The sequence below is a fragment of the Photinus pyralis genome, unplaced genomic scaffold, assembly GCF_008802855.1.
Source record: "Photinus pyralis isolate 1611_PpyrPB1 unplaced genomic scaffold, Ppyr1.3 Ppyr1.4_LG5, whole genome shotgun sequence".
NCBI classification, from domain to species: Eukaryota; Metazoa; Arthropoda; class Insecta; order Coleoptera; family Lampyridae; genus Photinus; species Photinus pyralis.
The window spans coordinates 41158094-41185939 of record NW_022170596.1 but is presented as its reverse complement, the minus strand read 5'-3'; the positions used below and the strand labels follow the sequence as shown (position 1 = coordinate 41185939).

General features: G+C 35.4%; 1 protein-coding gene across 1 annotated transcript in view; it reads left to right on the top strand.

Annotated features, from left to right (window-relative positions):
• LOC116170557 (protein Wnt-1) overlaps nt 1-27846 on the top strand; it is a 62066-nt gene that overhangs the window by 22988 nt on the left and 11232 nt on the right. The window contains exon 3 of the mRNA XM_031487030.1: nt 23949-24247. Coding sequence (XP_031342890.1) covers nt 23949-24247 — 299 coding nt within the window. The remainder of the gene's footprint in view (nt 1-23948; nt 24248-27846) is intronic.

Sequence of the window (27846 nt, the reverse complement as noted above, 5' to 3'; positions counted from 1 at the left end):
CGAGCAGCTATGTCTGAAAAGTAACATTCCCACCAGTTGTTGTTTCTCTGAGTTATCAGGAGGTGGCTTATCTCCGGCATTTGGCTTGAAATATCCCACGTAAATGGAAATCGGATATGTCTTAGCATCCTCAAAATCAGTCGTCACGATTTCCGTTGCATAATGTTAAAGTCGCCAGTGTAGGTACCACTTCAATGCCGACGTAATTCCGAACCTCTCCCAGGCTCGCAGTCTCGAAGTTTCACTCCAGTGTCCTTCAACAAAATCGCCACTAGCCACTGGTCATCCAGAATTGGATTTTGCTGCATTCCGTTCAACCTTTCGACCAGGTCTGTTAGCCTCTCGATGTGTGTCTCTATATCGCACCGCTGTGCTCAAGACGAAGACGGCAAATTTTCGGTATCAGAAACATTGTTGTACTCAGCGTGTTTTTTACGTGAACCCTTTTAAGATTATCCCAAGCCTCCATTAGTTTCAGCATACAGAATATGAATCCAGATGGCTGTCGTTAACCGCGAATCCGATAGTTGCTATTGCCATCTCATTTTTTTTACTTCAACTCTGCCGTAACTGGCTCCGGTTTCGCATTGCTGACAGTCTCCCAACATTTATATCGTTTATCAATAAAAACGTCTTGAAGCTCCAATTACCATAGTTAGAAGTCAAACGACACCAGCTTTTCACTCGTGACGAACCAGTATAGAATAAAATTAACCGCATACGAACAACTACAAAAATCCTCAAAAATTATTTATGTAAACATAAAAAGAAAAAATGTTTTTTGCCAAAATGCGTCCCGTTACAAACGGGTACTCGCAAAAGGACAACGAAATGTCTTGCCGGATAAAGTCACGTGCGAATGTCTCGAGAACGAAGTGTCAGAACATATTATGACTCACTATTATGTAAATGCATTGTTTAGTGCGCTTCTTTATACAGGAGAAGAAAATAAGTTTGGCCTATCGATCACCCTTAGTTTCTCTTAAAAATATTCCGAATTTTTTAAATGCCACGTTTATCACTTTCAAAGTCATTAAAAAGTTCTTGCACGCTGTTTTGATTTTATTACCGTATCAAACGTGGTGAGATGCATTTCGAAGCCAGAATTTCGATGAAAGTGGACTGCAGGTGCGTACTTGTGGAAAAAATTGAAAACAAACTTGTTCAACGTATATAAATTAATTAATATTATATCACCACAACTTGTTATCTGACGAAAATCGTCGTATTTTGAAACGAAAATGATCATTATCGAGAAATTTCCAAATCAATTAAAACGAATAATTGGTTAATAAATACGCAACGCGCTTATTTAAATACCACCAGAACAAACTAAATTCGACTAAAAAATTAATTATAATAGTCAAACCTGAATAATTGTAGTTGTCTACTATTAGTAAATAATTTTATTAAAATATACGGCTACTTGCCTTTAAAATGTTAAACACTAATTAGCTGCATTATCCGAAAAATACATACACAAACGCTAATAAGGGGCAATTATAATTATAAACAAATTCCTTTAAATATCCTTTGAGAATTTTAATTAAAAATTGGAGGTTCGCAATTTTAATAAAAACAACTTAATTTAATAAACTACTTTTCGAAAAGCACGGCGAACTTTTCCACCTACTTCCTAATTTTGATATTTATCAACGTTCGGCTGCCGATTTCTTATTTATTATACTTTTAATTTACATAACGGCTTTAATTTGATCTAATTATTAATTTGTCGGTCCCATAATTAAAATAATTGGAGTGACAGCTCAAAATAGTCGAATTGGAGATATATAGATCAGGTAGAGGAGCAAAAAAATGTGTAAAGTGCTATTTCGGATAGTTGATATCTTTCAATCTATCCTTCTCGTGGGTCTGATCGCTATTTGTTATTTTACCAGATAAGGCATCTATAAACTCGACCTATTAGTCCCAATTGATTGGTAATTTGACTCTTTAATCAATGTTCACCGGCTTTCGGATACTAAAGGCTAAGCACGTTCAGTGCGACTGCTTCGGGCTAGCAACCTGTCGAAAGTCGGCAGCTTTATGGATTAACGATGATGTAAATTTCGACAAATATATTTAGTCTGCCAACACATACATATGCTACTTGCGCTTAGCGGACGCACACATACACAATCATACAGTTTTAATTAGCTATTACGAACGGACTATTGCGGGATAATGAGAGAGCATCTGTAAAATCCCAACTGGATCATTAATTAAGTTGCTATTGCTGTCAAAGAAATACAAACGTTTGATTCTTCATATCTTTAAGCTATTAATCTCTCGAACTATCGAATAACAGTAAAATTAACTCGCTTCGTCAGAAAATTCCCTCGTGCTTGTAATTCTGTAAAAATTTATAACAACGTTAAAAGTTGAAAACAAAAATAAATCATCAAATTAGTATTATGAGTAGGTATAATGAAGCCTTTCAGCACTGAAAAAAAATAAGAAACTATTTATTGAACTTATTCAATAGACTCCCGTCGTTATTCTGATTGCTTGGTATTGCCATCGAATTCAACAGTCGTAAAGTTAAAAGCCCAACTGACAGATATACCATGAAACTATTATCTAATTTAGTCCTTATAAAGTATTCTGTAAAAGAATTATAAAAGTATCATGATCAGCACTCCATTCAAAACGAACCGAGTAACGCATAACAGCGACTGTTGGTCTTTGTACGGACATTTTTCAGTTCCTTTTTATGGATATATCGATAAATTCAATGACGACTTTTTATCCGAAATGCACTCTTGAGTATTGTTATTTTATTTTCTTCTTAAGTGATTGTAATTTTGCTTAAAGTACATTTTTCCCAATTGGCAAAAAAACGTGACAGGAAAACAAGTCCTCGTGAGGCGGTAGGGCCCAACTGACGTACTTCGATCTGTCACGTTCATCTCTTATCGCAGGTGTAATAAGTGCAAGTAATTTCTCCAAAGGCAAAAATGGTAGTAAACACATTGCGTTGATTTATCAACCTGTACAATCCAGGACGTCGGGTAAATAATAAAATGTATAAAACTATTTAAATGGATTTGTTAATGTTATTGTCCTTGTCGCGGCTAGTTCATCATTAAGATATTACCTAAAAGGGAAAAAGTACTTGAGATTTTATTGCTCGAAGTCCAAATGTAGTACGTTGCATTAAATTGTCCGTTTCCTTTTTTAATCTGGAAAAGAAAATATAAGCAAAACCGTTAAACAGATTATGAGACACTTGGTGGTTTGAAGTAGTGAATCAAGAGAAGTGATAAACTGACTTTAATTACAACATGAGTTTGTCCATTTCTACTTCCTTTATGTGTCTGTCATCTTTGCCATTGGCCCATTCAGCGTAAACAGCACTTTTCACATTATTGTATCGAATCGTGCATTGAATACTCAAAAGAGCAAGCGCAGCGCCGTGCTTAGCTCGAAGGATAGAGTGCGTTCCCCGCATTTAACGTAAAATACAAAGAATTCTTGAAGCCTCACTGATTTTCAATGGTTCCAGATGTTTCCATGCACGATTTTATATTCGAAAGGTATAATCTGGCGTGAATCCGTGCACCACCTATCGATCCCTTGTAGGCAATTATCGAGGACAATTATAGGCATAGTTTTCAGTTGTATAGATACACTCAGATAATAACGGTCATTAGGGAAATAAAGCATTACATCATTAATTTTAAGGTAGGTCGCCACTAATCAACGCGCCATTTAATTGGGCATCAATTCACTAAGGATTTAAGACCCGAAACCGCAGATATGCTAAGAATCCTACAACCGAGCTCTAAAATTCAATATATCTTACCCAGAAATGTCAGTAAAACATAAAAACAACTTCTAAATGGTAGTAAAATAAAGAATTGCCACAATTCGTTACGAAGCAGAACGAAGATTAAAATTCGGGGTTACGACCTCGGGAATGACAAAAATGAACATCACAATTAAATTACATCTATTTACCTAATATAAATTTTTCTCGGCGAATTAGATTTGCGAAAGATAAGGGGATCGTAAAAAATTCTCCTTACGAAAAATGAGATGCCTGTTTAGACAAATTTTCGTATTTATTTCGATTTCAAAATGCAGATTTTCTGGTTTTAAAGAATAAAATTAAAATTGGAACTCTGATTTACTCATCAAATATATGCCTTTTCTTTAAGGTATTTGAATATATTATTATTTTTGTCATTTGCTGTGCATAATTATTATTAATTTTAACTTTGTAATGCAGAATTTACCTTTGATGTAGACAGACATGCGTTATAGGATTTTGATTTTAGGGAGTATTTAATTTTTGTTTTCAATTCACAGCTAGAGCCCCATCCTCAGGTTTTGCAATTGTATCAGCATGAATAAAAGAAATAAACTAATGGCACTTCATTATCCCTCTATTAATTAATCAAAAGAATTCTGCTTTTTGATTTACAATTTATTCCTAGACGAAATCCACTTAAATTTTACGCAGGAGACTCGAGCAATGCTGCGTTGTATTTATCATAAATACACACCTTATTGCTAACAAAGTTGAACCCATTTACATGGAAATTCTCATTGAAACCGACTAAACCAACCTTAAATGGAAAAGAAACCAAAAATATTCCGAAAAGAGTTCATACCTAATAATTTTACGAAATACAGGGCAGCTCCAATCATTTAATTTACATAGATTGATACCTTTACCAAAATTGTTTTGATTACTAATGTCAATAAAATTTTTACGCAATCGTCTTAAAAATACCCAATTATTAGTTTTATATGAATCACGCAAACATTTTCAGTACCTCATAGATATCGTTTTCTTGAAACGATGGTTTTCCTATAATACATACTCGACACAGCCCTTCATGGGCCTTCCAGAATCGACTAATGATAACGGAAACTGGATCTAGCGGAGGACCGCCGGCGCCGTCGAAGTTTTCAGGATCGTCACTGATTGTTCCGGATTCAACTTCCGAAAAGGGAAAAACTCAAAACTGCAATAATTTGAACGATTTTAAGATACTCAATAACCTGGTGCATGAAATGTCTTCTTAGCTTAAGCTAAATCGGAATGCAATTAGTCTGTCTCCGATATTTCACTTATTGTCGACGGCGTAATATTCGCGTACAAAAAATGCGCCCGATAAAAAATCTTATACCGGGCGGCTTTTCTCGAATACTTCTTTTTTGGTTACCCGCAATATGCCTCACCACGGCTCAAAACCAAATGCTCTAGTTCTACCCTCCTGGATTAATCCTTACTCATCTTTTAATTTTAATATAATATTCGCGTACAAAAATAGCTTCCCATAAAAATGCTTATTCCGAACGGCTTACATAACTTTTTCATGTTAAAAAACCGAATGCTTCTTTCTTAGTTATCCGGAATGAGCTCTACGTCAGCTCAAAACCGACAGCTCTATTTCTATCCTCTTAGATTAATCCTTACCCGCATCTGTTAAATTTACAAAACCATTAATCACCCACAAAATTGTGCAAAGTAATTAAATCGGCCATCTTCATTCATGAACGAAACGGACTCATCTAGCATCACCTGTCAAAAGCGCCTGAAGCGCCTGAAGGGCTTTACATTGCAAATTCAGCGCTTTCCAGAGACCCGCGTGGTATCATTCTGCGTAATCCTCACTGGACTGTTTTGGGCACGTAACACCTATCAAGATTGTATTGCCGCTTGCTAACGCCTGCCAGCCTGGAGTCGGTAATTTTCCTAAGCCATTCACTGACTTGTAAAAATGGTGGAACCAATAAAAATTTTGTGAAACCCGAGGTGAAACCTACCCCTCTAATGGGTAATACCCAGTACCTAAAGCTACGCAGCCCTAACGAAATAAAAAAAAATTCAACCCTATTAAAGGGCTCCCGTTACAACACTTTTTTATATTTTCATGTAGCTGGTCGCTGCATGAGATAGGAAAATTTGATCCGGTGCAGTGTTGACTTCACACACTATGCACTCTTGTGCTTCCCATCATGGTGTAATCACAGAGCCCGCCGGAGTGATGGGGAGGAAGTCGGGAATCGGCAACAATTTCTTGATTTGAGGTCTTTCATTAGAGTACCATGAAGGATAGCTCAGCCCCGCAACTACGCGGTTTGATGGTGCTTGTCGAGAGTTTTCCAACATGACGTCTTTTCGAGATATCACTAACTTGTTGTAGGTAAATTAAAGAAAATGACCCAATAAACTTAACTTCCGCGTCCATGTTTGACCAAGGGTATATGTTAGTTAAATAATGCTAGGGTACAATTCATCAAACGTAATCGCGGCGACCTTTATAGTAGTGACGTAATTAGGGGCAGAGCAAAGCCATGCACGCTTTTTGGGGGACTCAATTTGTCTGTCTGTCTGTCTTTCCGTCTGTCTATCTGGCTGTGAACACGATAACTAGCAAACGCTTGGGCCGATTCTGTTCAAACTTTGCACAGTTGACCTATATAGTATATACCACATTTAATAAGCTTATTGGAAATGGATTACATCCAATGACCCTATAGGATCATATCGCTCTGTCGCTTTGGTAGATCCAGATCTCCAAGAGCGAATTTTCCAGAGACGAATATTCTGAACGCAAATCTGGCGAGTATCAATTTTCTGGGGGCGAATCTGCTGGGAGCGAATCTTCTGAGGGCAAGTTTTCTTGCAGGGGAATATTTCGGGGGCCAATTTACCGGGTCGAATTTTCCGGGGCGTACTTACCGCACACGGTGCATGAGCCAGTTCAACTTTGGACGCGGCCAATTACAAATATTTGTTAGGTTGATTATTTTAACATGTATCGAAGTGCAATTAGAATCCTTCTGGTGTGGTCTATAATTTTCAAAAGCACTCTCATCAGAACTCGAGTTGAAATGTTTGTATGAAGTAGTTTTCGAAGAATTTCGTATAGTAAATACAACACTCCTAAGAATAAGATATGGGTCCCTGGGTGATCACCTTGTTTACATCTATCCTGAATGCAATATATTGGTTCAGGTTTGTTTGTAAATAATTTCGCGATGGTTCAGAAAGCGTACCACAAGTCCAATTTATTGAAATTCGAGGCATCGATGCAACACACACACTTTAATTTTTTTGGTTATATCGTCGCTATGATAATCACGTGACTAAATTGTTTTTTTCTTGGGAATGCGGCGTCAGTAAATTTAACTGCGCTAGGAATTTTTCACGAAGGAGGGTTGTGAAAGACAAGGTGTTTATCCCACCAATGCCGAACGATATTACGACTGTACATATAATTTTTGATGATCTCATTTAACTCTCCCTTCTCTTCTTACTTTATAAGATAGAAAGAAATCTCTAACAGCATTCTGTTTACAAATGCCCTGCTCTTTACGATAATACCGTATTTTTGAATCTATAATTTGCAGAGCGTGTTCAGAATTTCCCCTTGGGCGTATTTATTATAATATTTTAGGTGTTCTCTTTTTTACTTTCTCAGATGTAGCAACCCCCTATTTTCATTAAAAATTGTTTTTTAACACAAAACCAAGCAGAGGTTTCCACGTCTCACGTTCATAGGTATACTTTTTCATTTATGGCATTATATAGGCTTGTACGATTAGCGTATAATACAGGATGTGGGAATAGCTTAATTCAAACATTTCCAGAATTTAGTAAAGAATCACAATGTTAGAAAATCATCATCATCGTGCATTAGAAATCTTAAATTCGTCGTTTTTAAATTTATCAACAAAACATCTCCAAGAATTAAATTTTTAGTTAATTTTTAAATTTGCTAATTTAAATTGTCTGCATTGGAAATTTGGAACCTCATAAATTACGGTACAGGGTGCATCCAAATGAACCGTTTAGACAACGATGTGATATAACGACAGTACCGCACAAACATAAGTGAAAGAGGACAAATGAAAAAGTTTTCACATAAACGTTATACCTGCATATGTAATTGAATAAATGACAAATAAAAAAATGGAAGGAGAGGCAAAGGAATTACTTGCTATATTGATCCTTAATGAGATGCGTGATGAATTATGCCTATTTTTATGCGGTCATTGTACAAGATTATTGAAGTAATTTTCTGCTTAATAATAATAAGTATATAATTTGTGGTAGTAGACGATACATCAGTGCAACATTCGTCACAAGTGCATAAATTACACAGAATTAACTTTTTTATTGTTCATTTTACATCAATATACCATAAAAGCCTATTTGTAAACCGCAGTAATAATTTCACATTTGTTTATAAATAATGAAACCCGATTCTTTTTTCAATATCGATTGTCATAACCGATCTTCAAGGAATATGGCTTGTGACGAAAGCGTGACAGATTATTGTCAATTACGAGTTGTGTATGTTATAATAGGAACCTGTTGCTACTTTTAGCTACCAACTAGAATGCCTCCATAAATCTATCGTGATTGATGAGAGTGTATTTTAAAATCACCTTTCATCCCTAGAGTGGCCTTTCTTCTCGATTTGACCGGAAAGCAATTTTCTCTCATTTCACACCTTAAATTTAAATACTTGCGTTTACTGTTACCACCTTTTTACCTGGCGAGCATCCACCGAAAAAAGTCAAGGATGTCGTCTAATGGTGAAGTTACACTCGTTCTTTGAACGCTCCCCGATAAAAATTGAGCGATCGAAAGTGACGGGTTTACATGTTGTAATCGTTGGAAGAGCCGGAGATAATCTGGGACTGTCAGAAATTAATCCACATCAGCGCCGCATCGGAATTCTCTTTCATAAATTCTGGTAAATCTAAAATGTCTTTCAAAAACGGAGATTAGCGGTATACGCGATGACCACCAAGTCAGCCATCACACGAACAAACTATAGAAAAGCAATTTTTAGCATCATAAGAAACATGTGACGTTTATGTAATAGGAATGGAAGTCGAAACCGGTCGTATGTTCATGAAATCTGGAATAATAAATTTTACATTTTCCCTTTTAATTCTGCGTTCACTTCCTCATTTCGTTAATTGCCAGATTTTTCCACCCTTTTCTAAAATTAGCGCAGATTTATAAATAAAGTTAGACATAAACGATTGAAAGTAATTAGCGATATTAGGATAACCTATAAAATTTGAGGTCGAGGTCTGTTAGAACCAATCCTTGCCACTTCGATTAATAGCTCTCAATAATTTGCCGATTGAAAAGTCGCTGAAATATATTCCTTGATGCGAAATGAAATGACACATGAAATTTAGAGCTAACGGAAACTTTCCGCAATTTCACTTGCCGTCGCGTAAAACGAGACCGGGTGATCATAAGTGGGTGACGACATCTTCAGTTTCCGTAAAATAAACCATTCTTAAAATAGGCAACCCACCATTGTCATTTAATTTAGAGCAGAGGCGATCTAATTTTTACAAGAAAATTTATTTATTAAGCATAATCTTTTTGTATTAGTACTTGATAAACACGGCTGCCATTATGTGCAATGTTAGTGGAAAAATAATGATTGAAGGTGCTTACACGGTTTGATAAAATCGATCGGCCTTGATATCAAATGGTGTGATGTGATGGATGGAAGTTGTTTAGTCTAGTGTCGCCCACTAGATTGATTATTGTATTAGGAGTAAGACTAGAGATAAAATTCTCAGTTTATAAAACCCAAGTGAACTGAGGGAACTGGATCTCCGGAAACATTGTTGTAAATTTCGATAAAAAAAATTAGGGGTTTTGCGCTCTAAAAGTAATAAATTTAGTAGTGGTGGAGATTTGACATTTTTTTATTAATGAAATATTTCATTAAAGGTCTGAATTACATAGCAGTTTGGAGGATGATACATTTCAAAGAAAAAGAGCAAATAAGATTAAACAAGTTTGAATTGAGTATAGGAATCTAATCGAAACCTTGAAGGAGCACCAATTAGGTACGAAGAATCAAGTGTACAAGGTGTCCAAATTGTGATGTCCCGCTAAAAAACAGGTTTTTTTCCGCAATCATGCTTGGCTCGCTATTTTGCAAAACGGCCGTTTAATCACTAGCGAGCAAAATTTTAATTGGTTACTATGCCTTCGGTCGCTCGTGTGTTCAAATCTAGAGCTCAAGAGCAAATAGCGATTTGTTTACTTGCACTAAAAATAACTAACGGGCGATCAAAAATGAGTTGCTGTCGAGTCGCCTTTGGAAGTTCAAGTTAAATACGATTTCCCATGTAAACAAAAGTTCCAAATGTGACTCGACAGCAATTCATTTTTGATCGCACAGTACTATCCGTATGTGAATAGTTTCATATTCTTTGCATACTTTGCCAACAATCTTTGATGGTTTTTTCCGAGGTTTGGTCCCGTTTTGACCTATCTGAAATAGTAGCGTGGCAATAGCGTAATTTCAAAAAATGGTCCAATTAGTTTTTGCTCTCACGCTCTCATGCTCGAATTGTACCTACATTAAATTATGTTTTTGTTTTTTTCCTAGATCGCGGTGTGTTCAAGTTATGATAGAAACTTTTACGTTTACAAATTGAATACATCTTTTTAATGTCATTAAATTGTTATATGTTTAATTTCAAAGGGCACAATTTGATACTCCCGCAAGGTGCAGTATAAAAAAGCGAAAAATGTAAAAAAAGCAAGTTATCAAAATTTTCAAAATTGCATGGTTGCCACCTTCATATTTGAGAGAGATCAAAACGGGCAATGGACGTTTCTTGGAAAAGTAGAGCGAAAACATGAAAACCGTTTGCGTATACTCTTGTTAAAGGAAGGTAAAATTAAACAATATCTATGTATTATTATCCCATTTGAAGCAAATGCAACTTTACTAAATGGGGATGAAATAAATAAGCGCAGTCATTCAATCTCAAATAAACTCACCTTATTAAATGGAAGTAAACATTTGACCTTTCACCATTCCTCATCAAATTCCTATAAAAATCAAGCAAATAAACAAAATCGACTACGCGGTTACTATGTTTGCGAACCTACAACGCCAAGAATTAAAGGATAATCATTTAGGGGGTACTGTGGTATTGTTTCTAGAGTTTGAAGTGCTTAGAATCGTTATATAACTCTGGGTATAGTACGATAAGAACAGTAAACAGGAATGAACTTTACGGCACCCTTCCCGAAAAGGTTTTAAATAAGCTTATGACCTTATCTGTAACTTATTCCATAAAATATCGATGACTAGAGTAATTGGTAATAGTTTAATGGATTATTCACATGAAAAATTCTCTTAAAAAATGACAAATTATGCAGTTCAAATTTCACTTAAATATAACGTTTTCCTCTAGGTTTTCCTAGTTTGAAAATCCTTTTTTCAAGTGTACTAATAAAATTGGTAATAATCAAATGACCTTCGCAATACCTACTACTAACTAAAGGGTGGCTTTGTTTTATGTAGCAAAGTTGTAGCAGGGAATTTATCCGGCAAAGAAACCATGCTGACGTGGTCGAGTGTTATGGTTTAAAAGCATTATTGTTCCAGTACTTAAATCATATACGGTCCATGTTACAGTGTAAGGACCGGGTGTTTCCCAGGTCGTCCTGATTCTACAAGATTGCTTTGTTTTCGGAATGCGTTCCCACTGTAATATTTTCTAAAATCAGTTAGTATTCGATTACATTCCTTTACCTTTATTGTATTTCAACGCTTTGTTTCTCTTCTTCTTTGTAAAATTTGAACTGCATAATTTGTCATTTTGTTAGAGTAGCGATGCCGTTTTAACAACCTAACGCTAAATTAAGCCAAATTTAATTTAGGTACAGAAAAGCCCCTTAGCATCCTAATGTTATCTCCTAAGCTTCCTAAGGTATTCTTTCGTCAGAGAAACACCAGACGAGCTTGTAATGTTAAACAAAGTCACGTCTTTGTTAGCTAACCGGGAAACTCTAAAATCGCAGACCACAACCTCGGTCCAGAACTCAGGGCCAAGATCTTATCTTATCTTTGAATTAACCAAAAAATATTTTGTTTAGGCTGTTAGAAATCGGATACCTCCTTTCAACTTAGTTACAACTAATAAGAAATAAAAGGAGGAGCAAGGATAAGTTGAAAATGCAGATACTAGTTATAGTTTTTGTATTGCCTTGCACAAAATTTATGGGAAAAATGATTTCATTACAAGAACATGAAATTTTCAATTGCGCCTTTTTGTAAACGATACCTTCTTTATCTGAAAGCAGACTATATACTCGCCTGCAGTTTAGGGGCATTTTATAATTAAATCCATCCCTGCATTTAAAATGAAGAGTTATAATGGCATAATTCACACATGCCCGTCTACCAATAAAGACAAGATCGGAAAAATTCGAAAATAAACCAAATTTAAATAAGTTTTACATGAATAAAACATGATCTGCTGTTATTTCCATAAATTTTAATATTCCCATTGTAAATATCCCTCCTAAATTACGAGTTATGAAGAAATTAGTCGGTCGGGTACATAAAAATGTGAGTTATTAAAATGCTTAACTCGCATAATTAAGTTATAATCACCAGGCACCTGTAACCCCTGAACCGGATTTTCAGCAATTAGTAAATTAGTTTTTTTAATGATATATGTATAAAACTATGGCAATTATTAATTGGCTCACTAGATACATTGTATGTAATGCGAACGACTTGAGCTTTTTAATTTGTCTGCAAGAACTAAATTATACACCTATAAAAGGGACATAAAAATTTACAGAGAGTAAATATAATAAATATGTACCATTTCTTGATCGTGTAAGGTAATGTAAAATATGACAGGTAGTATGATACCTGTTGTTTATTGCCTACTTAGTTCGGAATTGGAATTTGTCCAAGCGTTGCAAGAAATGAGCGCACATCGATCTTGTATCGATTATTTCTATATTGATGTTTATAGCTAAAAGATAACGTCGTGTACATCGCCAATTACTTTTTTTTTCTCTAACTGAGTGGTCTTTTTTTATCAACGAGGAGTTGAGTTGAGGAGTATGCTGGAAAATTATGTAGTTGCCCTCATTATACGCAGAACATAAAAAAATCAAACCAGTATCCGTTTGAAGTTAATATCAATTAAGCCAATTACAGTTACCTAACATTAGGTTCCGAGTGATGATTTTTGAAAGTGCTTCTTCCGGGTTATAATTCTACGGACTTACCTTTTGATGGTGTGTTAATGGAATACCTGGCAAAAATTATGGATATCTATCCATAATAATTATTGGCCAGTGATTAAATTTTAGAATAAATTATCTGTGACAGAAGGAAATAGAATTCCCTGTAACTAGTAGCAACAGGAATTGCAAGTAGAACAGAAATACCTAAACCTAGAACACAAGGAACTTTTGACGGCGGGCTTTGTAGGAAATATCGCGACAGAACCGATATCTCTTCGTCTTACGTAGCATATTTTAAAGTGACCTATATTACTAAATTCGATGAAAGTAAGCGCACAGAGAAAACTTGTGTTTAAAAATGCACAATTAAATTGACTAAATCGTGTGGAAGGAGCTTAAACTTGTTTCACATTAAGTACTCGTACATAGCATTCACTAATTTTATATTATTAAAAGCAGGTTTTATGCTTACGACTATAAAAAATGGGTTATCAGTACTTGCGGATGCGAAATATGCTGATTATTAATAATCATCATTGAATGTGACGTCAGCTAAGTGTATTCTGAGCCGATTTCAAATAGCTTCACTTTCTTGTTTTAAAGTTTTTGAGAAAATCGATTTAGTTTTCGTCTGACATCGTGATTATTACACAGAAACACACTCTGTACTTTTAAGTTCCTGTACTCAACAACGAAGTCGAGCTCATATGATGCTACGATGTATAAACAAAGTGATAATTGACTTTTTGACATAAAGTAAATCGATTTAGTAAAACAGAAGCATTCCTGACAAAAATGATTGAATACGATTTTATTTATTAAATACAAAATTTTGTCCAGAGAAATGTTTGCTCTGGACCGTTTCTGATAATTCGGATAATTATCAATGTTATTAATGGACATCAGAAAATAAACGGCAATTAATAGTGCTACTAAAAAACGTGCTTATGGAATAGGAACCGTGGCATTTAAGTAGGAACCAGCTGTCGCAGGAAGTGGGTGTTCTTGACGTATTGCGAAGAAGATAAATTCGTTGACGTACTGCCGATTACAGATTAGGACAAGATGCCGAGTTGAGTGACAAAGAGGCAGATCACACCTCGTCTCTGACCTCTCGCCTAGTCTACTCTGATCAGTGATCACTTTTTGTTAGAAACCTCAAAAGGTTATATTATCATTTTAAATATGATGGTCATATTTTCACTACTGTATCTTAGGAAGTATTCGTACATATCGTCTACCAATCTCCATCATCCGATGTGCTTCGACTGAACTAAAATTTTCAAAGCTACACAATACACATCGGGGCATGAACAAAAGTGATGCCTTCCTACCTTTATTAAATTGAATTTTTCTCAACGTTTAGTGTTGCCGCGAGACTAACTCAAAGTCTCGTCTCGCCCTGGGTCAGTCTCGTCTCGTCTCGTCTAGTCTCGTTTGGTCTCGCGTTGTCTCGCCACACTATCTAAAAATGGTGTAGAGCATATGAGAGGCACCACGAAGGCATGACAAACAATAATTACCTTCCTTATCTATCTGCTAATCACGAATCATATTTATGCGTATTTTAAGAATTTTCTTTACCATTCTGCAGCTAAAAATATTAGCTTTCATAAAATGTATCTGGTAATGTAACTAGGTAGGAAAGTTTCACTGAATTCTTTGTTACTTAAATACTTAAAGATAATCTGGTTAAGTTATTTTGTAAAATCTTACTATTATGGTCTTAACTACTCTGTAAATATGTAAGTACCTATACCTACAGTAACTGTATTTGGATATGTCATATGTCCACAATATACATTTTGTCTTAAGCAGAATTTACATAAATTCGCAAGAACACAAAAAAGTGTAAACTCATACTTAAGTACCTATAGCATTTTAGGCCCAATATGGCGACCAGAAGGAACTACCAATCAAAAACGAGATACCCAGTTGTATCCACTGTTCTAAATTGAATCACTGTACCTATAACTAGAAACGATTGGATTTAATGCCATAAACTTATGAAAATACAATGAGAGCATTAAGGGCTTTTAATGTAAATCCTATTAAGTATTATATCCAAATCTTGATTTTTTCGCATAGACAATTACCATTATTTGAGTAAGCAGGTATACTGCTATTGAGGAGGGTACAAGTTTAATAAATCAATTGTCCGCTAATAAAATAAAATAAATCTGTCGAAGGCTTCCTGGATTTAAGAAAAATGACAGTTGTATAAGTAATAAGACCTATGGTAATTAAGTCCTAAATCAGTAAGGTCAGGAACGGTTTATGTAAACAATTGAAATTCGTGCTACTTCAATGGATTTTCTTGATTAAAATTTAAAAAAAAACCAGTACAAATAAATACAAAAAAACTTCGAGACCAAACGAGAGTCTCGTCGAGACGGGACGAAATAGACTGCACCTTGGTCTCGTCTCGAAAATTCGAGACGAGACGAGACGAGACGAAACCAGTCTCGTCTCGGCGGCATCACTATCAACGTTTACCCCTTCATTGTAAAAAATACTACAGAAAATAATATAAGGTTCTGATGTTTTAGAATTTGTTGAATTTGTTGAATTAGTTCAATTTGTTGAATTTCTTGATTTTGTTTGGTTTTAAAATTAGTTTTTCCAAAGATGGTAACAATCAAGTATTACACAATAGAGCTAGTATTTGTAGAAATTCCTAGTCGTCCCTTCGTAAACAAGATTACTCTCTTTTATTGCGATTCGTGCTCGTATATACAGTTCCGGGTATAGTGGGATAAGAACGGTACGTCCCGAATGGATAATACAACAACGCATATTATAATCACCATGTTGCAAGTGTGACCCGGTTATTTTCAATTCAACATCGACACCGGAAGGAACTTCAATGAAATCAAATAACAAAATATCAATATATTGTTCTTCAATGACAACCAAAATCAAATAAATCATTGCGATTAAATTTCCCCTCACAATACAAAATATTCCTACATATTCCGCACGATTACGTTAAAATTTAAATAGGTATGAATAATTATACAAATAATTAAATATAATATAACACCGTATTAATTCCCCAAATTGATAAATCCCCTGATTCAAAAATAATCGAATGAATTAGTTTATTGAATCTCACAATGATATCTCGAGTACAACTTCTCATCGATATTTGAGGTATGAATAACCATATAAAAACTGATTATATTTTACCTTTAATGTAGTAGGCTGTCGCAGGGAAAAAGCTCCCTTTAATCGAAACCAAGCTGTAACAGAAGATTGGCAAACACAAGTGCCCTGATCCACTTGTAATAGGCTTCAGTATCGTTTAACTTTACATGTAGTCACTAGTCAGTAAGTATGTACAACTGCCACACCAAACGGATGTATCTTCATTTTACTTTAAACGGTTGCAATTCACCTCATGGAAATCTTTTTCAGCACACACGTAGCTGCTATATCTAAGTGTGTCGAACGGAAAATTCGGGAGGTGGCGTTAGTTATAAATTTCGGTGTATCACAGAAGCTCAAACCATTAACGCAGTGCCCGTGAAACAAAAATAGCAAATCGCGAATGAGTAACGAAATGCGAGCACTTGTTTACAGCGCATTTCCCTATCTATAAACTTTGCACATGTGCCATCGCTGATCTAAATCAATCAAATTTAACTTTGATAAAGTCCCCTTATCAAATCTGTTAAATAATTGTCGTATAGACGCAATAACTTCTACTTCTTAAATTACAAGAAATAATTAAAAGCTACTAAATTATTGAACAATGTTTACTTACAGCAAACTAAAATTAAATTAAACTCGTCAATTATGTGCCTATTTGTAACAAAATTCCACCAGATTTCCCAATCACCTTGAATACAGGCATATGAACTTAAGACCTTGAACTTCATATGACCTTGCGAGGAATTCCATTTGCAGAGGTGATTGCGGAAAAATTGAACGGAAATATGACGGTTGGTCGGGTGAAGCTTTAAGAGAAGTTTGGGGTGAAATTAAGAGGAATAATGAATTTTAACGAACTTGAGAAGAGTTTGACATGGTAAAGGCAAAGGAACTTGACGGGAATGGGTGAGGGGTACTGAGAGAAATTTGAGAAGCAGGAACCTCAGATAAACTTAAGGATCCTTAAGGAGAAATTGAGAAAGTTTGGGGTGCTTGAGGAGAACTCGAAGGGAACTTACGATGAACTTAAAGGGAACAAAAGAAACACGGGAGAATAACTTGAAATGAGTTTGATAGATATTTGGACCAAGGTTGAGAAGAACTTGATAGCGTGAAGTGTGAAAAGAATATGAATTTAGGGGGCCCTAGAGAAACCCCTTAGAAACACTTGAGAAGAACTAGAACTAGAGGTAAAGATCTAAAACGATATTCATAATACTCGTAATATATCGAGCAAATGTATTATTATTAAGGTTTCATGATTTCAATCCATTACTTTTATTGGTACCTACATATAATATACGTAGATAGTAAATCAAATGGATCTTCTCACCTATTACTCGTGGTGGTACGTTCAATTACTTACAAAAAATATTTGCAAAGGCTAAGATTTGAACTTTCTTCGTCTTTTGCAGCATTTTCTTTTAATCACAGTTTCGTATGTGTAAGATTATATTACTAAATTAGAGTAGAAATCTTGCGAATCAAATCTTATTAGCTAAAGAGGATTACAGCTTAATACGTTTGAATAGAACCCGTGACTAAAGTTAGAAGATAATATGCGGTGGCAGCGTTTTTCTCGTCGGACTCTTCAGATAATGCGGAGGACACACACGCTATTGAGAAGACCGCGACCGGTTTCAATTATGAAGATGTTCAAAAGCGCCTTCCTCTCGATTGTTTAAAAAAATCTGTATACTAATTTAATATTTCATCTCGTCCGCGGGAGAATGTTGCCACCACCGTTCGAGCGATACATGCGAGATAAACGGCTAGATTTAGTATGGGATAGCTACACCCGGAATAAGGGACGACCTCCCAACATCATGGATGTCGGATTTTTATGCCGATCGATACGGTAGTTGCAGTTACATCCCATTAATTCTTCCTATCTATGTGTATTCCTTATCTGAGGGAGAAATACGTTTAATTAAAAAAGATAAAAAGTTAAAGTTGGACAAATTCGGAAAGGTAAAAGTGAAATAATGGCACATCTCATTAGTTTTAAGGGCGTCTGTAGCTGGCCTAACGAGCCCTTATCCTAGCGACGGTTCTACCTAAGAAATATTGAAAGGAATAAATTTAAATTGCGTCACACTCACAACGGTTTGTTTGGGACAATTATTAATCAAACTAATCTCTTCGTCTTATCGCACAAGATCATCAAATAAAATACGAGTGTTGCTCATTTGCATTGGTAGCCCCAAATATTTCAACAGAGCTTTACGCAATTACTTCAATAAGTAGGTACCTAATTCGGCAGATGGGTAGGTACATTTGTAGGAAAGAAGACGTCTGGCTAGGAAATTTTTTCCACTTCATTCGCGTTTCAAATTTATAATTTTTAGAGTAATAACGGAGCAATTAAAAGCAAATAAAAACAACCTACAATTTTCAAGGTAATATCCGACATTAATTTAAAATTATAGTGTTAGGTGTTTTATGTAAATTAGTGTACCGAAATAAAAGTTGCATGATAATTCAAATTTTTGAGGTTAAAATGAATACATTACACGCTACACTTTATTATATTTACTTTTGTTTTCTAGTACTATATGTCTAGCTATTAGTAACAATAGTTTTATATGGGTATCTTCTTTCTGTACGGTTTGAAATATGGTTATTTTCTTAATCTCGGGCACCCTGGGGGGAGACTGGATAATTACGTCATCAAGCTGCGTCCCGCTGATTCACATGATATATATCTACTAGGTATAACATGCTCATGTATTGTTACAAACACTGCAGCTTGTCGCTTTCAGATTATGATCGAAGATACAACTATTTTTATTAATCAAGATTCATTTCGCCCGAGCAAAATTTATATTGGCCGTAGTGTTGAATATCCGATGTCAATCAAGTTTCATGCCATATAAAATGTGGGTCGGATTTCTATATAAAAGAGATATCAAAAGAAGCGTACTGAAAACGCCCTTCAGCTAATTTACTTTTGAAAGCAATACTCAATTGTCCGATTCGGATTCTTTTTCTTTTGTATAAGTATATAGTAATTGAGACAAACCGGAAAAAAGGGGCAAAGGTGGCAATTTGTCCCCGGGGGGCTTTCTATTCGTTCACAAATCTAAATCGTACATGATTGATCTTTTTCATTACAATGGCTAATAGGAAGCTCTACGTTAATGTTAAGTCTTGTAGGACATTTCTGAAAAAGAGGCTCGTTTGATATGTGTACACAAGAGGAAAGGGTAAAAGAGCACGTGATTATTAGATGCAGTGATCCCGCTTTTGCGCTGCTTTTGTAGTGGTCATCAAACGAGCACTTATGAATATCATGAAATGTTCTGAATACAAATTAGAATTCATCCCTTTTTGATAGTTCTTTTAGGGTAGATACAACAAAGGAATATCTTTAATTATAAGCTTTGTGTTATAAATGAATGCAGTTATTGCCTGGATCAAATAAGCGTACACACGTATACAAACGGGATTATTAAGTTTACTGAAACATTGCTTTGTGTATTTTTTATGAGTTGGATAATTGTAATCACGTGTGAGTTTACACGCGTTTTATTAATAAATAAACAGTCTTTCGAAAGAAGAACCCCAATTTCGTAAAATGTGTTCAATTAAATGTACACAATAAACGGTCACTTTGAGTTGAAAAAAACTCTTTTCTTTGGTAGTTATGTCAAAGCAATTTATTGTATTAAAAACTAGGTATTAAATATTTATGAGTAATTCACTTTTGCCTGTGGGGTAAACCTTTTTAATATGACAACAGAAAATACTCAAACTACCACTATTTTCCTTAAATTTTATTGTGTCAGATAATCAGTTTTTTATGCTGTTATACCCAAAAAAGTGTGCTCTTGAATAATATATAAAGGAACTAGTAGTTTCCATTAACAAAAATGCCCCCCTTGACCATGCAAAAGTGTACTGACCACACATTTAAAGTATGTACATTATTGGTAGCAAACTGTTTTTAATTTTGGACATCACAAACGGCTTCTTTAAAAAAATATTGTTTTGAATATATCCACTGTTCCAGACAAAATGTTCACTCTGTATATTCTACTGTGTGCAATGGGCCCAGCCAAAATGAACCATACACAAAACACCTCAAACCTTAAATCCCAGTACACATCCGTATCCCGGCGCACTAAAAAAATCGATTTCTGACTTTCCAGATTCCAAACAAACATTGTCACATTAAAATTCCTTAAACTCCAAAAAGATCACTTACCAAATTTTGAAGGAATGGACATAACATTACTCATAATTAAGCATGAGACATCTATCTGAATCGTTAAAGGGCTCGAATAAACACACCATTTGCCTGATTTCACATGAATTGCAGTTTTTTCATTTTCAAAGATACACAGACACCAAATTTCGTCGAGATCGAGCTTTTTTGTCATATCGGCGTAGGAATTTGTACAAAATCAGAAGATCCTCCTATGTGAGAAAACTGATAGACCGCAAACTTTGAAACTTCTAGAGAATTAAAAAATTAAGAAGTGATTCCTTATAAACTAATGCACTATCAGGATGCTCAAACCCTTAATTTAATTAATTAATAATGACAATGTAAATTTTGAGAAACACGTCATAATCGTTATTTACCCACAAAACTGGATTGACAAAATTAACTGCTAATAGAGCAAACATAGACGGGCTATAAGAAATATTTATTATTCCGACTTGCTACTCATAATTCTGAGTTACAACTTAAGATTACAAGTTTCCATTCATCGTTCTGAAATTGCATATTTATCACCGCAGGGATAGGTTTGCTGCAGATTGAAAAATAGTTCTGTAAAAATTTCGTATAAGCAACATTTATTTGCAGAACATAAATAAATAAAATGAGTTTTTTTAAAACTTAACTGGCCCGCATACTCCGTCCCGCCCCTCAATGTTGTAGGAAGACTAAATCTGAAAAAAACTGTAACCTATTCTAACACACGAAGAAATGACACAGTTCCATGCAGCAGCATCGAGAGTCTTCCAACGAATGGCCGCATGACATCCATGGTTTCGGAATTATGACCGATATCACCTATAGGGGTCTAAGGGGCTTTTCGTCGCGACCAGAGTACTATAAAGAGCATATTTATTTCCACCTCGACCACTTCTGTGTGATGTAGTAAATTAATAGCTAACAGACTAACTAATGCATGAGTAACTTAATAGTACGAATGTATTGCTGAAAACCGTAAGGTTCTACAATGTACCGTTGCCGCGACACAGGTCGGTATAACCCTAAAAGGCGACCTTTGAATGAAATTCATAAATTATCAACTTCGGAAATGACCTTCAGTTTTTATATTACGCGATGCCGGAATAACTCGTTAGTACGAACCTAATGCTGTAGGTACTCCCGAAGGCTATAATGATGTTCCGTTACCGATATCTCGATCTATTTATAAAAGTATCCCTTCTAACGATATTCGTTATACTTCAACAATGGATTTCAGCTGGCTGAGTAATCGATGCAGGAATAACTCTATAATACCAGCCTAATGCTTGAAACCCCAAGACTCGTATTTCGTTAACTCGAGCGATTTATAAAAGGAGACAATCAAGGAAATTCATAAATTATCAACTTCTGGAATGGCGTTTCATCTTTCAGACTAAGCGATCCAGGAATAAATCGACAGTACGAAACTAATGCTGAAAACCCGAAGGCTATACGGTATTCTTTTATCTAGATATCGGTAGATCTATAGACGGCGCCCGAACGGAAGGACAAATGACCGTTGTGTGTGACTAGAAAGATTGCTATTGCTATTACAGCGATCCAGAAATAACGCAATAGTATGAATGTAATGCCGAAAACCTGTAAGCGTTACGATTTTCTTCATCAGAGCCACTCTAGGAGGTGAAAGACAAGCGTTTTGTACTTTTTTTTGGAACAACGAGCTGCCACCAATAATTTTGAGTTGAAATCCAGCTCGAAACGGTATCTTTTGTTGCCGTTAATCGTTGTTGTAACACGCATTTACCACAGCATTTTCCAACGAAGCAACAATTGCAGTCACTTTATCTGTGCCTTAACTACTCCTACTGTTTTCAATATATTTAGTTTGTTCTTATTGAATTCGGTAGCTTATAGCGCTGGCCCCTGAGCGATTAATGTGCGCATGTGCCATATAGTTCAATTCCGACGCAGAAAGTACTCATCAAGGTGGGGGAAAAGTGTAGAATTGTGAATGTCGGCACCATAAAGAAAAATCAGTATTCCTTGAGTTTGGTTGTCAAAGTGGTCCATTTCTTTGATCATTGATCTTTAATCTTTAATAATAAATTTATATTTATATATTTATAATAAAATTAATAATAATAAAAAAACCAAGAAAATAATTTTATTTCTAATAATTAAAACATCAAAACTTGCCATTTAAGAAACATGAATGGAATTTATCATTTTTTTAAAATTACATCCTTCACATCTCAACTGGGATACTGTCAATTTCATCCCGAATTCTCTGTTTTAACTCATGCACAGTTCTTGGTCAAGTTGTGAACACTTTTGTTTTGAGATAGCCCCACAACAAAAATCGGAACTCACTCTGCGCAGCTTTCAAACTATCACCTTTTTTATAAAACATTTTGTCACCCTGTATTTAAGGAGACTGGATGCTTGCTTCATTATCTGATTTATTCATTTAAACATCGATGGTTAGATAGGATCTATTTGTATGTTCGTGTTATTTTGTTTGTTTTAGCGTGATTATTAAATGAGTTTCTCTACCGATTTTTATCCAATATTCTTATGTGTGTGACACATTACCATTTCACCTTGTTGCCCATCAGGAAGTGGTGTATAGTTAACACTTCTTTTCAGCCATGCCATGAATTCCGCAACACTGTGTACATTTTTTGAACAATTTCTCAAATTGTGTAGGCTATGGATCTTATTTACGCAAACCCTGAAATAAGTGATATGTGCACACAGAACGTCAGTTATTGTGTTAAGGGCTGTATTTGCTATACTTTTCGAAAAACATCCAATTAATCCAAAAACTATTCCGTAAATATAGTGACTTACTACCGCAAATTTCGGGTAACTATGAAAAATTCCTGGAAAAACGATCCGATCAGTGTTTTGTTTCCTTCTTGAGGCACAAACCTTCCTCTTTATGTATTTATCAGAAGATTATTGCTAAGTCGTTCGTATTTGCTCACTCTGCCTAATGTTCGACAGGGCCATCATGATTTGACTTGCAGGCCTGACTCGATCGGTGGACACGGAGGCCTGACTTTAACCATCGGACTCAATCTGATTTAGGAAAATTGCGTGTGGTGGGAATGTGCACAAAAATATCTCATTCCCGAACCTTGGTACCCTATCATCTCTAAAGATTTTGAATGGCAACTTGCTATATGTGATTGATTATTGGAGAGTTCTTCAACAGTTCTCTTCCCCATTCAAGGGGTGCTAAAACCTTCCAATACAGGCCCAAATTAACTGTTCATGCAATTGGAAAATTTTTGAGTATTTTGAAATTGGGTTGATCGAATTTTATATTAGGTGTATAATAGATCGCGCACAATAGACACAATTGGCCAACCAGAACTGAGTGTAGCGAATTAGGAATTGAAATACGATATGAATCAATTACGTTAAAAAGTGTATGAAACTAACGGCGTTATATTAATTATTGACACGGCAGAACAGCTTTAAAATCGCAATTAAATAATTAAGAGGCGAATTCTTGCAATTAGTTATCACGTTCTTATATTTTTAATGATACCATTAAGTTTGTATACAATTGAACATGCAGCCAGATTTATAAATTATTTATTAATATACTTTTTACAGGTTGCCGCGAGACCGCATTTATCTACGCAATTACAAGTGCGGCAGTAACACACGCCGTCGCAAGAGCTTGCAGCGAAGGCGCAATAGAGACGTGCAACTGCGACTACAGCCACCATAAGAGTAGACCAAGGGTTTCCGGAAATTCGGCGGTCGCCGGAGTTAGGGATTGGGAATGGGGAGGGTGCTCGGATAATATAAGATTTGGATTTAAATTCAGTAGGGAGTTCGTAGATACGGGCGAGCGAAATAGAAATTTACGTGAAAAAATGAATCTACATAACAATGAGGCAGGAAGGATGGTAAGTAGAAGTGCATTTAATTTTGTTTAAAAATTATTCGAACCGGTCTAAAAAGGCTTTAATCCCTTCTTTGTTAAATTTTATTCAGCCCTCATTCTTTCACGTACTTACTAACAGCCCAGAACATATGTATTAAGGAATATTATCTGGAGTAACACGGTGTTTCGCCATGGGGTGCCTCTACTACTTCCAAAGACATGTGTGCTCTACAGGGCGCCACATTAGATGGCCAATGCACCATTCTTGTATGCGATGTCAACCGACTTTAAATTTAATAGCCATTCAGAACATATTGTTGTCTTTTAACAATTATTTCACCGATTCTAATTAAATCAATGCTCACGTTTATAAATTTCCTCAGTTTTCCTTTATGGAACTTCAAAGCATTTTTTGTAATGACCATCCCAACTTGTTTGTAGCAAATTAGTTTGTAATTAATTGTAGGCATCCACATCGTAGGTGGTTGATTGCTAACTAAGAAAGCATTAATTGTATTCTTTGACATAAATTGTAGCTATCACAGCAGCTAACGATGAGATCACACTTGAACATTTGATCAGTAAACCATAAGTGTTGATAAATTTACGTCTAATTCGAACCGAAATTTCGTCACAAAAACAGTGAAATAGTGCATAATTCGTATAGACTTCTGCTAGTAGGCTTCGCTGCGATGGGCGGAATTTTGTCATTGCCTAATTGGTGTTAGTAACCTTTCATTCCTCGTTTCAATGCCTTCTTCCTTATACATCTACCTATTCTTTGCCAACTGCTAAATTACATAATATCTTATAAATTAATAATCAATTATACATTTAAATCAAGTTGACTGAAGTTAATTATACTTTACTATACCTAGTGGTCCTTTAATTAATTGTTGTCAAAATATTCATTTTTCTGAATGCCCCAATACTCATGGTGCTAATTGAATATATGGGCGCAATGAAACTTTATACAAATTATTATGCATTTTATTGCAACTGTACTAATAATACTGCTGTGTGCACTGATCCGTAGGCCAGAAAGATCGTACACAAAACACCAAAACAAAAACCTCGTTAGAACTTTACCTTCACTTAGTATCCAGGGCCGTAGCCAGAGGTTTGTTGCTATCAGGGCTTTGATTGTTATAGCCAGGGCGAATTAAAAAAGCGGTGTTTACGGGGCGCTAACTAGGGGTTGGGGGAGGGGGGGGGGCAATTTTGTCAAAAGTTCAAAGCCAAGGTCATTGATTGATTATTTCATTGCTTTTAACAAATTATCAGCCAACAACAGACAATGCAGCAGTATTAAATAGACATTTACATAATAGTCCGGAAAATGATACATTACTGGCGAGGAAATGTTGAAGTGCGTGGCCCCGAGTAATGTCATTTTACTAACGAGTTTTGTATTAAAATTTTACCCGAAATTGTATTTTAATATAAAATGTCAATTTGTATATAGAACTTTTGGTCAGAAAAAACTCGTGGTTGATCCATGCTCTAAACGGGGCGATGAACCATACAGGAAATAAACAACTCAATTCCTCAAAACCTTCCCCATGGATATTTAATTATTTTATTTTTATATTATTTAATTAAATTAAATATCCATGGGGAACGTTTTGAGGAATTGAGTTGTTTATTTCCTGTATAGAACTTTTGATTAATATCAATATGTCAGTGATGACAGGAGTAATTATAGACATTTAAAAATGTGACGGTGCGACCGGTAAAGTGACAGGTGCGGCCAGTAAAGTGACATGCGGCAGGAAACGTCGTCTGCTGTGCCTCTGTCATGGAAACTCAAATTTCCTGACAGAAAGTAGGCATGAAAATGAAGGTTTCAGGACGAGTTTGGGTAAAGTGTATTATGGCTTGGGTTGGATATCATAAGGTTAAGATATTTTAACCGCTTATAGTGATCGGTTATAATTCCTTATACCTCAAGAGTGGATTGTGGGAGAAGGATACTTACAAAGACAAAATAAATGTTTTAAAGAAAATGCGCTTTATCTGCACATCACAATTTATCCTTGTTTAGAATTTCATCGCTATTCTCCTGCCAGGGCGAAAATTTTGCCTGCCAGGGCGGCGCCCTGATTCGCCCCCCTCTGGCTACGGCCCTGTTAGTATCCCAGCACAAAACTCCTTCCCAATACAGAGGAGTGATAATCCTATGATGCCTAATCTAATATTAAATCAAAGCCAAAATCTCGCACTGCACCATCAACGAAATATATCATTCCCAGTCTTTTTCTTAAACTATTTCCATTCTCGTTTTTCCTTTTCTCCCTCCTTCCCTAAATTAATCCAGGGTTTCTCTATAGAAATCTCACACATAAAATAATCTCTTAATTCCTCAATTAGAAAACACTGTTTACCCTTTTCGCTTTTCACAATTAAATTATTCAAATAATCAATTCCTACTCCTTACAAATCCTCACTACTCCTACCACTTTTAATCTTGTCCTGCTTCCTAAAATCCTCATCCTGTTCTAAGCTACACAAATTCTCTTTATTCTCAATCGATAATTCCAGTTCTAAATCTCCTACATCCCTATCATAATAAAAATTCTTTGAAAAATCCTGAAAAAAATTGTCCCTTATCTGGTTCCCTAAAATCTCATAATTTGTTCCTATCTCCTTCCCTCCTATTACTTTCTTCGATACAACTTTCACAATTAAATTATTATTCCCTTTCATGTAGGTACCTAACTTTAAACAAATTCTACCCCTACAATAAATCTTATTATCGGCAAAACTCTTCGCTATTAAATAATTCAAATCCCTATTCTCATCCTCTATTTGAAACTTCCTATAATTCAAACAATACAACTTCAGCTTCACCTCTGGTTCCCTAACAATTCCTGATATAAAATAACTCCCCAATTCAACTCTAACTAAACTAAAATACCCTTATTTTCTTTCCCCTGTACTACTTCTTCGTCTTGCCTATAAACTTCTTCAATTACGACTTCTTCCTTAACATCAACTTCTTCTTTAATTACCATCTCATTTAATCGCTTCTTTCTCAACAATTTATTTTCCTAATCTAATTTATCAATTTTCTCATTCAACTTCCTCAATAATTCATCATTTTTCGAATCAATCTTGTCATTCATCGAATCCATTTTCTGATTCATCCATTCTTCAAATAATCATAAAATCACTTTCTAATTAAATCCTAACTCTAATTCTAACACTACCTACCCCGTAATTAATCATATCCTCAACATCCTAATCTAATTTAAATAGCAACAAAACACCCCACCAAATTCTTCCTGACACATTTTGAAAAATTCCTACGCCTACGCATCCTACAAATTCCTATAACAATTAACTTCCATAACGCACACCTCTTTTCATTGAAAAATGACATGTCTGGGTACCAAGAATAACTTTTTACCCGTAACGACACTGCCTAATCTGGATTTAAATACGAAAATTTGACCTACTTTTGCGTTTCACTGAATTTGCCCCACGTTATTGGTCGCCACAAATAATGCTGTGTCCAGTGATCCGTATGGCCAGAAAGACCGTACACAAAACACCAAAACAAAAACCTAGCTAGCACGTTACGTTCATGTATTATCCCAGCACAAAACTCTTCCCCAATAC